This window comes from Schistocerca cancellata, chromosome 2, assembly GCF_023864275.1.
Source record: "Schistocerca cancellata isolate TAMUIC-IGC-003103 chromosome 2, iqSchCanc2.1, whole genome shotgun sequence".
Classification (NCBI taxonomy): domain Eukaryota; kingdom Metazoa; phylum Arthropoda; class Insecta; order Orthoptera; family Acrididae; genus Schistocerca; species Schistocerca cancellata.
Genome location: NC_064627.1, coordinates 859826907 through 859842838, shown reverse-complemented (window position 1 = coordinate 859842838; position 15932 = coordinate 859826907). Strand labels below are relative to the sequence as shown.

The following is a 15932-nucleotide window of genomic DNA, read 5'->3' as shown; positions in this document are numbered from 1 at the left end:
GATTTTAAAGTCCTTCATTTCCTGGCAAAGTGCTTTAAATGTTCTGAAATGTAAAACTGTGCACTTCAAAAAACACAGTATCCTATGACTACAGTATCAACAAGGCACAATTTGAATAAACTATCGTGAGAAAGGCTACTTACAAAGTTTCAAGGATCGGCTTTAAATGATGGCTCTGGGAACATGCCACAATCCCCTACATATCACTCTAGTAGGGATTGTGATGACAAGATTAGATTAACTATAGCAAGCAGAGAGACATTTAAACAACCGTTCTTCCCACTCTCCATACATGATTGGAAGGGGGAAAAAAAAACCTTAAAACTGGAACAATGGGATGTTTCCTCTGCCACAGAGTTCATAGTGGTTTGCAGAGTACAGATGCTGATGCAGAAAAAACAGTCCTGTAGCACCAAAGGCATCCACTTGAACTGGTTCAGATCATATCTTCCAAACAAAAAGTGCCAACAAAGCACAACCATCAAGAGGGTATTGGAACATTCTACTCTGATTGTGGAGCTATTGCACAGCATGCAAGATGTAACCCACAGTTTGATACTCTTACTACTACTGGTCCTTCTATACATAAATAACCAACTGTTGAACATCAGAGATACCATCGTTACACTATTTCAGAGGATATCAATGTCCTCTTTAATAGAAAAAAAATTTCAAGACTTTGGAGATGTCATAAATGAACATACAGGCTGATAAATTTTAACACTTTCATCTAAGATCAGGAAAATTTAACCAGATATGTAGGCGGAATTTATGACTCAAACACTCCCAGATTAGAAACAAGATTTTAAGACCTGTGACTCCTGGGTAACTAACAATGGCAGACACATATCACCAAAAGAAATAGCTGCATAAAGTATGCTACACACCACACATTCTTCTATACAGAACATGTCCAAAAACTGTTTGCTTTTCATATGACACCCAGTTTCATTCATGATATAGTAAGGTATTCACATTTGGGACAGAAATGCCTCCTAGCTCAGAAACTCAGAAGGAGAGCTCTGAATGTAATGCATAGGCTGAAGCCAATACGTGTGTAGACCTCTCTTACAAAAATAAATTCTGTCTTGGCAGTGTTTACATACTGGAAATGTGCGAGTTTGTTAAAAGTAATAATACTACAACAAAATTCTGCATAAATGTGAATGTCAGTGATCATGATGCAGAACTGAAAATGAAATTCCAGGTTCAAACAATGTATTCCTCTGCCTTTAAAAATTCACTATTTAACCAAGATATTCAACTACACAACAAGCTGGCAGCAGAAATATAGAATATGAAATCTGTGTTCTTGTTTAATAAACATGTTAAAAGCCAAATTGCTTTTAATTGCTCATGCTGTATCTGAATTTTTGACTCATGTGCATTCAAACGAGTATGAAATCAAATGCGGGACTGATTTTTGTAAAAGAAATAAGCATTAACATAAAATATGTGGAAAAAAAACTTTTGTTTCAATCATATCATACCACTATCCACAACATCTTCGTAGGACATGTTTACTATCATATTGTACATATCTTGTAGAAGGATGACTTAAAGGACCAATAAACATATTTAGGCATAAATATCGACGTTTGGAGCACTATCAAAGAACAGTGTCATCGTCTTGGGACAGTTTTCATAGACCCAAGCAAATTTCTATGTGAAAACTACTTAGGATGGCATGCATTTAAACAGGTTAAGGTCTGTAACACTCAGCAGAATGTATGCAAAATAATCAGAAGCAATGGAAATATGGCCTGATTTGGGGGGGGGGGGGGGGGGGTGAAACATCAATTGCTGCAGCTAGTGGTGCGAGCTGGGTATATTACCAGTGCAAGGGAACTCATAAAATGGGAATATTGCCGGGAATATTTCTTTGGCCTGGGAAGGTCCTCAAAAATTGAGAGTTCTTTTAGATTTTGAATGTTTTAACACTTATTGACAGTTAAAGAACCTTAAAACTAGGTTAACTAAGTAAATTCATACATTTTAATCCAAGACTTATCATTCCATGCATAATTTCCTTGCAAATTCCATGCAAAATATCATTTACCGAAGTCTAGCGGAAAGAATAATTTAAAATATTCACTAAGCCTACTGTTTTTGGCAAGTTGAAACCCCACATTTCTCTGAATGAAAGCTAAACTTACAAAATATTTCTCTGGAGGCGCAATTCTCAATCAGCCGTCACCTGTCGTATTTTTTAATTTTTCCAAACAAATGACTAGAGGTGTTTACTTTCAGAATTCAAAGACTCCTCATTTCCTGCGAGGAATTACGATTTATAAATTAATTTTCTGAAATGTCACTATAACTTTTAGAAATTTTAATTAATATTTTACCATGTCCAATGTCAATAAAATCACTTGTATTTTCAAGTAAATCATAAATTCGGCCAGTTTATTCGCATAATTTCCCCCCGAAATGCCATTTTTAATTACTAATGTTCACAAAATTCGCATGAGTTTAAAATAAACTTTATAGCCTAAAATATCTCTAAAACTGACAGAAAACTTAACAAATTGAATAAACAAACTTCCCTGTGTATTTTAGTAACTTTAATTACTCACTAGATGGCAGTTCTAGGAAATGTAATAGTTGTAAATTTCGACACTTGGCAGTTCTAGGGCTAATTCCTTGATATTTAAAACACTGAAAACAAAAAATATGTTTATTTCTAACAAGGAGGTTAAGTCCAGATCCATATAAACCTAAACATAAAACCTATCCAAATATTTTATTTATAATTTAAAATAGAAAGTAAGAGTGCTCAAGTAAAAAAGTATTAAAATTATGAAAAACCAATTAAGTTGATCATAACCATGTTTTAGGCCTTAAGGGTAATTTAATTACAATAAGCTGTAATGGGGAAATTTAGTTCTTACAAGACGAAAGAGGCCATTTTTCCCTTCCCCCTTGAAAACTGCATCACTGCAGCTTTCAGAGAAACAGCCATATTGTTTTTTTTCAGTTGACAGTTGTGCTTGCAAGTTAAAGAACCAGTTTCATTACAACTTTGTGAGAGATAAGAGTGTGAAATTATAACATTTCCAAGTGACAAGTGAATCAAACAACTTTGAGTAGGCCTGCTTCCTGTTTTGTTCATTGTTGTGTTTTCATTCACTGTTGCACAATGGTCACAAAAAAGTGGTCATTTGGGACTTCTTTAATATTAAAGGAAAAGGTGTTTGTAAGTATTGTACTCAAGAATACAAGCAAGGTAAATCAGTTAAAATGGAAAATTGCATAAAAATGTATCAAATGCCCTGCAGGATTCCCTGCAGGATTGAAACATATACTCACTGTCAATAAACTAACACTTAGACCATCAACCAAAATGGATATCAATGAAGCACTGACAGTGGATGCATATTCAAATGTAGGCCAGACTACCCAAGGCGAAGCTTTTGTATCCTCGGCTTGTTTAAGTTCAGCTACATCTCCTTTCAAGTCACCAACACCACCTCCACCAAAGCCTTGGCCAAGTCCCCTATCTGAACACTCTTGTAGTTTGGGATCTGGTACTATACCAATTTACAGCCCAGGTTCATCAAGAGGAATAACTGCATTTTTGGTTCACATGAATAACGAAACAAATGTAAGTTTAAATCACTTAAGGCCAACTATTTTTTGGTATGAAAATGGGTAGTTCATAGTAGGCCTTTTTGTCGCCTACTATATTGTAGGCCTCAATTGCTTTTGTGATGCTAAACAGTAAGAATGTTGTGTGTATTCCACTGTATTAAGAAGGAAAATTACTGACTAACAGCCAAACTGGAAACTCTAGTCTTTTTTCTTAAAAGAGATATATTAGCATCTCCTAGCCTAATATTTCCCACCATTTAAATATCACAAAAACAAAAGTAGGTTAGTTTTTCTGACTGAACTTTCATGCTATTAGAATATGGCTTCACAATTCCTTTGAAAAATAACTATTTTCGCATTTAGGAGTAGTAGGCCTAGATTGCAACTGCTCCTTCAAATCGCAAAACAGTTTACAATGAAGTGTGTTATGCCATTTCTCAAAAGCAATAAGAACTTTTTAGGTGGCACAAGTCAATAGTTTTTATTCTTTGTTGTGGCTTTATTAAATGGTTCATTGCCATTAATTTTTTTTCTGCACAAGGTACTGAACCAATCCTTAGCTAAAGCAGTTTTTGTAAGTGGATCCCCATACCTTTGATACAGCACCCACTGTGGATGGATTTTTTCCAAAAATTGAGGACCTGCATATAAGTTACCATCAAGATTTCTAACGTCTACAACTTATTTTTAGGCTCAGTATAAAGAAATGAAAGAAGAAATTACAAAAATAATTCAGTAAACAAAAAATTTACATCTTCAATGTGATGGCTGGAGTAATATCAGAAACGAGTCTATAATTAATTTTGTGATTTCAAAGGCAGAACCATTTTTTATAGATTTAAAAATGACAAAAACCGAGAGACATAATGCCGAATACCCAGCAGAGATCATTGGATCTGTCTTGAGGAGTATGGTCCTGATAAGTTTTTGGTGCTTATCGGCAACAAGGCTCCGAACATGAAGGCAGCCTTAACACTGTTGAAAGAAAAGTATCCCCATATAGTACCTTTAGGCTCCATTGCTCACTTTCTCCATTTACTGTGTGCTGACATCTTAGGATGCCAGACTGTTCAAAGTTTCTTTGCAGAGGTGATAACTATAGTAAAAACTGTCAAAAACAGTTGTATATTGAAAGCTTTGTTCAATGATATTTCTTCTGAGAAAAAGCTCAAAGACTGAATATATCTGAAGTTACCTGGACAGACCACATGGAACAGCCACCTTTTTTGTTTGGAGAGCTAGCAATCGAACAAAGTGGTCCTCCAAACATTGACAGTCAATGAAAAGGCTGATCGAGACCCATCCATTAAAAGGAAACTATGGTTTGGGTTAGAATTGAAAAGAAGATAAATTTGCTGAAACCAACTGTTGATCTTATCACATACATTGAATCAAATGACCCACAAATACATAGAGTGGTCAGGAAATTAAATGAACTAGAGAAAAGTATGAAGGAAAACTTACCAACATCACACATACAAAAATCCGAAGAAAAGACAGTCATGGAGAAGTTCATCAAGAGAGAAATTTCAGAATTTATGTTGGACCCTAAAATGCAGGAAACTTTACTGAACCCTGCGGAACTACTAGACGCCATAGGTTTTGTTTGTGATTGTGCTCAGCATATGGGTTTGGTCATCTTAAAAGTAAGAGAAAGTTTAGATGACTACAGGCAAGGAAGGCTTATTCTAAAGAATGTTTCTTGGGGAGGGATGGGCGAAAAGGATAAAATTATCAGGCCTCTGTCATGGTGGAGAGGTACTTGTGACTTGGCAGATACAGGCATAGGAATATTGGGGACACCAGTAACTTCGGCTGCCACAAAGCATACATTCAGTACATTTTCTTGGTTGCATCTCAAGAAAAGAAACAATTTTTCTTCTGAGGCGAGCAGCGAAACAGACATTTCTTTTTTACAACTGGAAGCTCATGAATACTCCACCTCCAAAAGAGAAGAAAGAAGCATGCAAGCAGAAGTCAACCCAGTGGAAACAGGAGGACAGGAAGAAGATGAAGAAATCCTTGATACTAAAGAAGATTATGAGATCGAGTAAGTAACTGTATCGATGACCTTTTTTTTTTCCTGGGGGGGGGGGGGGGGGGGGGGGGGGAATGTAGAAGAGGAGAAGGATCAAGATGATTTAATGGATATAGAGAGTGAAAGTGACTAGGGGACTTGAGAAAAGATTGAATGTGGAAAGTAAAGATGCTGTATTAAACCTTTTGCCTTTTAGTAGTTTTAATTTGATTTTTATAACATTTTACATTCTGGTTATTTTTCTGATGTTTTTATTCAATTATAATATTTTTTGAAATATAAGAGTGTTCGTATTTTATATTATATAATAGAGGGAAACATTCCACGTGGGAAAAATATATCTAAAAATATAGATGTTGAGACTTACCAAACAAAAGCACTGGCAGGTCGATAGACACACAAACATACACACAAAATTCAAGCTTTCACAACAAACAGTTGCTTCATCAGGAAAGAGGGAAGGAGAGGGAAAGACGAAAGGATTTGGGTTTTAAGGGAGAGGGTAAGGAGTCATTCCAATCCCGGGAGGGGAAAAACTTACCTTAGGGGGAAAAAAGGACGGGTATACACTCGCACACACATACATATCCATCCACACATATACAGACACAAGCAGACATATTCCCAGTAATTTATGAATTTTGGGAATATTGCCAGCATTATTCCCTGGGCATATTTCTTTGATTTCAAATTCCCAGGAATTTTACAACACTAGCTGCAGCTGAAGAAGCAAAAACCACACAATAAAGGAGGGACTACAGAATAGGCTCTCAGAATGCAGCCCACAACATGTAAATCGGCAACAGAAAAGTTACATAAAGGTACTACATCGGAATATTCAATACCTTACTGACAAGAAACTAGAAGCAGGAATAGTTCTAAGTGAAATACAACTGTGCTATGTATCAGTGAACATGGTCTATCTGAAAGTCAGATAGCTAACTTGACAATAAAGGACTATATCTTACCCAGTTACTTCTGCAGAGCTAAACTTAAAGGTGGTGGATTTTCCTTATGTATTAAATAGGAAAACCCCTGAAGACTGCAAATACTACATGTGAAGATTACCCACAGTTAGAGAAAAAGACTTTGAAATTAATGATGCAATGACAGATAACTTTAAGATTGTTTTGTGTTTAATATACCAAGCTGCAAGATTAGCATTTTTCTGGAAAAAAAAGCTGCCAACATACTAAGAATGAATATGAAGAAAAACATCTTTACATGTGGAAACTTCAATACTGACATGGTAAAAGAATCAAAACCAAGAGTAAATTTTGAGGAATTATTAGTAAAATATACAATATGGAGGCAACAATACCTGCAGCTAGACGAGTGACTTCTCAAAGTCAGACAGTTATTGACATCATCATTAATAATACTGGTAGGCGTAACTATGCTAGCTGTAGTCCAAACAGAAATATCTGATCATCAGCAACAGCTGATCTGCTTCTGCAGTAAGGAAATAATGTCAGAACCAAAACAATCAATCAAAGAAATCAGTGAACAAAATATTAACTTCTACAGTAAAATATTATGCAGGGACACCTCGAATGAAACCCTACAGGTGCAGAATTTAAATGAAGAGTATGATTCATTTATTACAATTATTGGTCACCATTTTAATGTAGCTTTCCCAAAATAAAGAGACAAGAAAAGTTGCGGGATCAGACAGAGTGAATTACCAATGAAATAAGGCAAGTGCAAAGGAAGCTGCAGGATTTGAGATGGAGGGATGAAGCTGAAAATTGTAAAATACTACAAGGAAGTATAGAAAAATAATAAGGCAGACAAAAGCGAGAGCAATCGATTTTATAATGCTGAACTCAAAAAAAGAAGGTAAAGGCAGCCTGGAATGTAATTAATGATGAAAGAAAGAAAGAAAAAAGCTGGATCACACAAAGAAACAGATAGGCTATCAGGTCAAAATAAAAATAGACCATACCGTGGTTACAGATGGCAGAGAAATAGCTAACATACTCAATGATAACTATATAATTGTGGTAGAGAACTTAAAATTGCAAAGTAGTAGTCAGCAAAAAAATTAAGCACAAGCCACAGATGAAGAACTGAGAAAAACTGTACAAAAACTGACATCCAAGAAATCAGCTGGTAATGATTAAATATAGAACCATATAATAAAGCAAGTGAGCAAATAATCTCACCATTGCTGGACATAGAAAACAGCTCTTTCAGAGATGGAATTTTTCCAAGTAAACTGAACATAAGCAGGATATCACCAGTGCACAAGAAAGAGGATAGGGATGACCTTAACAATTACACCCAGTTTCACCGATATCAGGTTTATCAAAAATCCTGGAAATGCTCACATATAATAGATTAGTTGACTACCGGGACAACACAACACAACACACTTATACTTTCACAGCATTGTTTCCAAAGAGTACATCTACAGAACCAGCAACTGCCAGTCTGCAGAATATATTATACAGTCCTTAGACGAGGAAAAAGTTGTTTCTGTAATGTCTATGGATCTCTCCAAAGTTTTTAACACTACTGACCATGACATACTGATAAGAAAAATGGAAAATTATGGTATTTGACGGCAAGCAGGCGAGAGGATAGAATCATACTTGTGCAACAGGAAACAATATGTATCAGTAAGGAATGCATATCAGTCAGAAACCAAAGCCGTCAAATATGGTGTTCCGCAGGGATCTGTAATGGGGCCACTGTCGATTAATCTGTCTGTTAATGACATAGGTTTTGATCAGAAAGAGAAGAAAATATTGTAGGCAGATGACATGATAATACTGAACAACAGCTGGAATTTGGTACAGCTTAAAGAAGAGCATACATATCTGCATACACCACAACTCAGTGGCTCCTGGAAAATGGACTTGTTATAAGCCTAAAAAAGACAATTATGTACTGTTCACAAATAAAGAGAAGGTTGGGCACATGTGTTTAGAGGTGGATAAAACAAGACTGGAAGAAGTAGAATCTACTAGACTCTTAGGTATTACTGTAGATAACAAGCTGAAATGGAAACAACATATTAATTCTTTCTGTAAGAAACTCAGAACCATCATATTCCTAATGAGGCAACTATCATAGTATGCAGACAAACAGCTTCTGTGCACAATACACCATGGACTCTTCAAACCATACATGTAGTATGGTGAGAGAGTGTGGGAAAACTCAAACATTCAAGAAATAAAAAGGGCGTTCACATTACAAAGAAAGCAGTCAGGATCATATTATTACATCCTTGCACATATATAAAACAATAATACATACCACAGAAGATAGTGCTGTGTACACTACAAATGCGGAGGAAGAGTGACATAAAAAGCATACCCCACTGACTGAAAATGGTTGAAAAAACACCCCAATACTCAGGTATCAATTTACTATCAAGTCTGCCTAAAAAGACTGAGTGACAATGTATGTGACACTAAGTTTTCAAAGACTACCTCGTGGAAAAGGAATTTTACAGTATTGATGAGTATTTATCACATTAAATGTGTACATAATTAAAAATCCAGTAGGGAATGTAACAACATTGTGAAAAGGAAATTGCCACTCGACATCTCCGCTATATGGTGAGTGGCAACTTTCCTTTTCATAATATTGTTAAATTTGTATGTATTGTTACTTATACAGAATGAAGTTAGAATGTAAGAAAAACGGTTAGGAAGTGTGTGATAATGAATGTTTTCTAATTCTGACATGTCTTATATTACATGCACATTCACTGTGCATCATGTAATCCTACAGGATCAAATAAAATTCAATTCAATTCAATTCAACTAGTTCTAGTAGCACAATCACAGCATTAACAATTACAGCTCATGTAGAGCACACTATCATTTCATTACATCAATTTTTGCTATTCTACTGGAGACACAATCCACATTTCTTTAAATTATCTTTAGTATAGGGGGATATGTTAGTTAACGAACTAAATTGTGGTTTAGTCCACTGATGGCATGCCTGACACCTTGTTATGGTGCTAAAAGACAAATAATGAAGACCTAAGATAGTGGAGGCATTATTTTCTGATTCCATGTGGAAAAACTATCATGTAACTAATACCATTTCATTGTGTTTTGTGAGCTCAATGAGGAAAAACAATATGGTAAACTTGCCGAGTACTAAGTTTGTATCTCCCAACGTAATAAAAAATTATTTGAAACCATTACCTAGTCTGTAAAAAACGGTTCCTCTGTTGTAATATGCAACTGCTAGGTCAGGATCGATTGCTATTGCTTTATCATAATCTTCTATTGCTCCATCAAAGTTCACTTGCAAATATCTTATATGTCCCCTGTTGTTGTAAGCTAATGCTGCATCCTTCCTGTAGACAAATATATGGTTTACGAGCGATTTATTAGCACTGGAACAACACGAGCACAACAAACTTTAAAAATTTTAGTAGAGTTTCGAAAAGTGTTCAGGAACAACACAGCGGTGAAAATCACTGGCGTTGATGCGACTTAAGAATGTCTACCGTTGTTATCTTCTAAGAGCACGTACTATATATTACATCCGCACACTTGTTTCTCGTATTTTTTTAGTTGACAAAGAGTTTCATACCCCCTTAAATTTTCAGCATCTATGAGGTCGGTTAATTCCATTTCAAGCTGGCGGCGTTCATTTGTGCTTGTCATTTTCAAAATCAGGAGAACTAGTGAAAGGGTTGAAATTAATACTGACAAAACGTGGGGATAGAAAGTTATCTACGCGATAGCAATTGCATCACACACCAATGCTTATCTGTGAAAACAATTGCTACTAATGTGGAAACGAAGCAAATACGTACATTGTTTATTACAGCTTCACCGACACTGCGCATTGACTAACAAGCAAATCAGATATTAATCGTCAAATGTTACTGTGTTTAGGCATCGTTCAGTAGTCTAGAAGTCGACAGTAGCGCCGAAGTTTAGCAAGTAACAACAAATCTGTGAAATTTAGTTATCGGATCAGCTGTTCCACTATGAATACCGCAAATTTTCTACTCAAGTATTCCAAAGATATTGCTGTTTTACTATGACAGATGACTCGTAGTAGGACGGGAGATTTTGTCATCACTGTACTGCGAGTCTGCGCTTGCGTTAGTAGTGAAATGGTACAGACAGTACGGGCAGTGCAGCAAAGCCAGGGAATCTGTCATACTGTCAAAGTGTGTTGGTAATGGTGGCGAAGCACATCTGACGTTAGGGAGTATGCGACGTGAGTTCCATATACGTCAACGATCAGGAGCAGAAGTGTCCAAGAATCTGGTGGTTAAATCAAGCAGCACATCGCACCGAAAGGAACATCGCTAAATAATGTCTTCACCCAGTGCAGGCAAAAGGCGAATCGACACAGACATTATTAAACTTATAGAAAGTAAATTGGAGGTAACGTTCCTGTCAGGTCTGAATGAATTTTGTGTTAAATTTAATGGGCCGAAAGGAACACCGTACGAAGGTGGAATATGGAATGTACGTGTTCACTTACCTGAACAGTATCCTTTTAAGTCGCCTTCAATCGGTTTCATGAATAAAATTTATCATCCAAATGTAGACGAATCGTCCGGGACAGTCTGTCTGGATGTAATTAATCAGGCATGGACAGCTCTTTATGACTTGTCAAATATATTCGAGTCATTTTTGCCCCAGTTGCTCGCGTATCCCAACCCAACAGATCCTCTGAATTCGGATGCAGCTGCCTTGTATTTACACAAACCAGATGATTATAAGAAGAAAGTGCAAGAATATGTTCAGAAATATGCTGCAAAACATGTATTTAAAGATCAGGACAGTAATGATGATTCATCCGATTCTGAATCATCCATGACTGACAACACAGAGGACGAACTGAGAGATATGGACTTATGACATTCATATTTGTTAGGTTTCAAGAACTTTCTATGGAACTTTTGTTACGTAGTTTAGTCATCTCTGTTTCGGAAAAAAAACTGAGCGTAAGATGTGATACTTCAAGAAAACGCTAGATGTCACTGTGTTACTTAATACGATGGAAAACTAGTCGACTTTATTCTCGACTTAACGTGTGTTAAACATCGATAAGCAAGAGTGCGGCGGGGCTTTTTAATTGCGGGGCCCAAGTGAACTTGTAAAAACCAGTGTAAATTTGTGTCCTATAAAACAAGACGCGGCTGAACGTGTTCGGCGTTACAATCAGGAGCCTTCTGAGAAGTAAGTGTCACCGTATTGTATTAGACAAATGTTTCATTGTAAGTATAAATTAGTTTTGGCTTTCTGTATTTCTATTTGCATAAAATTTATAGCTAAGACTTAGTTATTGATCACTTAGCAAAAAAAAAAATATGTATTGCTTTTTCAAAACGGTGTGACTTACTGTACGCACGCAAGCTTTCGATTCGTAAAAGTACTTTTTCATCTATTTTCGTATGTCCTCCAACAATACTCCTTATACGGAATTAAATAAGAGATTTATGGTACAAATCTATGTACACATTTGATGTGACTAAGATTCATTCTATTTTGGGAACCTGTGGCCTCAAGGGCTGTTATACACTTTACATCCAGTAGCCTCCAGGACGATACTGTTTTTACGAACATGAACATTGGCTATAGTATTTGGCGTATGTTGCAGCTAATGAAATTGTGGGTTTTCGGTAATATCACTTTTGAAATACTATAAAGATAAGTAAGCATTACATGATGATATAGCATAAACTGTCATTTCGCTAAGAGGCTCACGGAACTTCCCTCTGAATTCGCCGGTCAACTGGGCGCAACAGGTGGTTGTCACGTCAATGTGAGGCGATGAGATTGCGCATGATCTTTACATATGGATAGTAAACATTTTGCAGTAAATGGGAAATGGACTTTCGTTCTTTGACGTAGTAAGATATAAATTTCCTGCTAGTATAAATTCTGTAACCTGTCACTTTTATAAAGTGATAATATCCAGGTGCAGGAACTGATGTATTTCCCAACCATTATAAGTCATGTGCTTACTGACTCATGCAGGAACCAAACTTTCTAACCATTTCTTAATTCTTTGCAAAACTTCGGGAAAACGTCAAAAATTGGCAAGGAAGATTTCTTAAATTTTAAATTATATTATTCGTGATTGGCTTATTATGCTTAGATTTCAGTCACGGGTTTTATATGGGAAAATTAAAATCTGAATATGTTAGGAAAATTTGGCGTATCTAATTCTGTTTTGTAACATTTCTTGTCTTGTCATTTTTTTCTGGCGTTTAAAGGGACTTCATCAGTCTGTACCTTAGTTTCGTTATTGAAACAATTGAGTGAAGAATTTCTCGGCCCATCCCATGTACATATTTCGGCGTATCTCAAGCATACAAAAATTAAATGTGACGCGTAGTGAATTTCGTCATGATTGGTTTACTGACAGTGAAGCTTAAAATATGCTACGTGTGAACATTGAAGAAACTTCATATCTTTCACTTATCGAATGCACAGTTACTTTCAAAAAGAATGGACTGAAGTGATTCTAAAATTGTAGGCATATATCCTAATGGTATTGGTTGTAAAGTTCAATATATTACATTTAAGGGATCTTAAATATGGAATGGTTATTAAAATAAACAGTTGCAGCGACTGACCTTCGGCATTAAATACACAAACAGAAGGTCCGGCGTCATGTGAACATGTGGGTATTTTTTAATATCACTGCGTTGCTGTGCAGTGAAGTATGCTGACCATCATCCTGCTGTATCCTGGTTTTTTAATGCTGTCAGGTTTGCGAAAATGTCCAGGATTTGAGAATTTTAACTGGCAAGGATTTTTTGAATTTTAGACCTATATGTTCTGCATCACGTTCTTGAACATTCTTGCGGCCGTGCCTCTCAGCCGACACTTGGAGCAAGCGGAGACGTGGGCGTGGCTACCGGCGTGCTTTAACGTCTTAAGTCATTCAGCAACTCAACATGGGCAGCGTGTTAATGTTATTTTCGTGTGTGAAATAACTTGTCTACATGTTTCTATCATTTTGTCCTTTTGTCTTGTCGTTTAGCAGTGCGCAAAAGAAAGTGTGTGTTTGTTTTAATACCATCATCTGCCAAAGAATTGCTAAGCACAATAAAAGAAATAACAGTATTCAGGTAATAAAATTCTTCTGAATCGTTGACAATTTTTATGATTCTAGTATCAAGTACTTAGTAGTGGAGAACCAGTTTTGATAGTCAGTGAGGTTCGGTGGTGAAGACGCCTTTTTTCAACCATTCGTCGGATCAGTTCCCACTTTTTCGTTGTTTTCTGTTGCTTGCAAACTAAAGCTAATATATTTGCAGCACACGCTTTCTTTGCTGTCTTAGACATCTTAACCTTGTCAAATCGCGTTGTCAACTGACAATTTTCGTCAATGTTATTGCTAGTTGAGGTCGCTTCAATATATTTAAGGTTTGACAAACTAGTAATGTCAGTAAATATTGAACGTGTGCCTGATCCTATAGTAAATTCATTGATATTACATGTGACGAGATGCAGAATTTTCTGACACAAACAAAATCTGGGATTTGTCTTGGCTGTTTTGGAGGTAACAAGTCAAGAAAAGCCGAGAGAAAGCTGTGGGCAAAGAAGTGGTTTTTATGCAAAGAAAGAAATTCAGCCATGCCCCTTCTTAAGGAGCTGGGAGCCAATGATTTTTATAATTATCTAGGAATGGATGGAACACGGTTTTCGGAGCCGCTGACCATCACGAAACCATTCTTAACGAAAAGGAATACAGTGACGAGAGACGCTGTAAGCTGGGAGGAGAGGGCGTTTGCCACATCACGGTATCTATCCAATGCGAGACGTTACGAGGATCTCAGATTCACAGTTATTATCCAAAATAATAGCTGAAACCTGGAACATGATACGTAATTGGTTGAGGAAATACCAGGTGATCAAAAAGTCAGTATAAATTTGAAAACTTAATAAACAACGGAATAAAGTAGATAGAGGTAAAAATTGACACACGTGCTTGGAATGACATGGGGTTTTATTAGAACCACCCCATGGCCTCCCAGGTCCCCAGACCTCAGTCCGTGCGGTCATTGGCTTTGGGGTTACCTGAAGTCGCAAGTGTATCGTGATCGATCAGCATCTAATTCGCGAAGAATCATTTTGGCAGACTTTAATTTATCTTCAATAGTTGCTAACTGGAAGCAATAAAAAAAATCCCAATTTTCCAGCAAACTAACAGCACATGCATGTAAAACAAGCTATGGTGCACCCGATATTTAAGCACCTTTGTACGTTCGACTCTTGAAATTCTTGTAAAATAGCGCAGCACGTTGCACTGCCAGATATGTGGCTGGCCACAGACCTTATTAACTCTTCACGGGATCTAGGAAGTTTTTTACATGCTGAAAGACAGCATCCGACACCAATGCCTCACCATAACTCCGGACACGGTTTCAGTGCTGTTCACAACATTATTCCTCGACTACAGCTATTGTTGAGGAATGATGGTGGACATATTGAGCATTTCCTGTAAAGAACATCATCTTTGCTTTGTCTTATTTTGTTATGCTAATTATTGCTATTCTGATCAGATGAAGCGCCATCTGTCGGACATTTTTTGAACTTCAGTATTTTTTGGTTCTAATAAAAACCCATGTCATTCCAAGCATGTATCAATTTGTACCTCTCTATCTATATTATTCCGTGATTTATTCAGTTATCGAATTTATACTGCCTTCTTGATCACCCGGTATATAAAGGAAAACAAAAGATATTCAAGTAAAAAATATACTGCATTTATAGCGTAAATAGTTGTAATAAAGAACAGTAATGAAAGAAACAGAAGAGTCCTCTTTCGAAACTCTCTCATAACACTTACCTACCTCGCTATCTGCCACTCTAGCCATTTGTTTTGAACAGCGTATATTTCCGCGCGCGCGGTCTGCTGACAATCGTCAGTCTGGAAGTTGGTTGGACAGCGCTACATGCAGCACAGTTTGTTGAGTGAAGTGGTGGAGGGCTCGTCTGTCTGATGGTCACTCAACCAACCGCCCGACAAGAAAAAATGGTCGGGACGCCGCTACACACGTCCAGTTTATCGGGTGGTCGATAAATTGGTACGCGTGTAGGGCCGATTAGGATCGACAACGAAACACGAACTGTTTACACAACAGTTCGGATAAACAAGAATTTTGGGACGGTAACAAGTATTTGCGCTCTACTTATAAAATTGAAACAATAAATGGCAAAGCGGCGAAGTTCGATTCAGTAGGTCTTACACGAAGAATTGAGGCCTCATCTGCCGAAATTTTGAAACATCACCACAATATCTGGCAATAACTTTGATAATTTACTTGCTATTTTCTAACCTCATACTATAGATCATA

At 36.7% G+C, this 15932-nt stretch overlaps 2 protein-coding genes across 5 annotated transcripts in view; one reads left to right on the top strand and one right to left on the bottom strand.

Moving 5' to 3' along the window:
• The window catches only part of LOC126162800 (tetratricopeptide repeat protein 32-like), a 59090-nt gene extending 48471 nt beyond the window's left edge, over positions 1 to 10619 (bottom strand). For 2 of the 4 annotated variants that reach the window (XR_007535116.1, XM_049919527.1), the window contains exons 1-2: positions 10190 to 10407; positions 9796 to 9950 (exon numbers count right to left, since the gene is read on the bottom strand). Coding sequence is in view for 2 of the 4 variants with exons in the window: in XM_049919527.1 (XP_049775484.1) it covers positions 9796 to 9950; positions 10190 to 10263 (229 nt within the window). In the remaining 2 variants the exon portion in view is untranslated. The other 2 variants (XM_049919526.1, XR_007535117.1) reach the window with 2 other exon arrangements.
• A 94-nt stretch (positions 10620 to 10713) lies between these two features.
• The window catches only part of LOC126162799 (ubiquitin-conjugating enzyme E2 H-like), a 53781-nt gene continuing 48562 nt past the window's right edge, over positions 10714 to 15932 (top strand). The window contains exon 1 of the mRNA XM_049919525.1: positions 10714 to 11799. Within this exon, the coding sequence (XP_049775482.1) occupies positions 10927 to 11478 (552 nt within the window). The 5' untranslated portion in view covers positions 10714 to 10926 and the 3' untranslated portion in view covers positions 11479 to 11799. The remainder of the gene's footprint in view (positions 11800 to 15932) is intronic.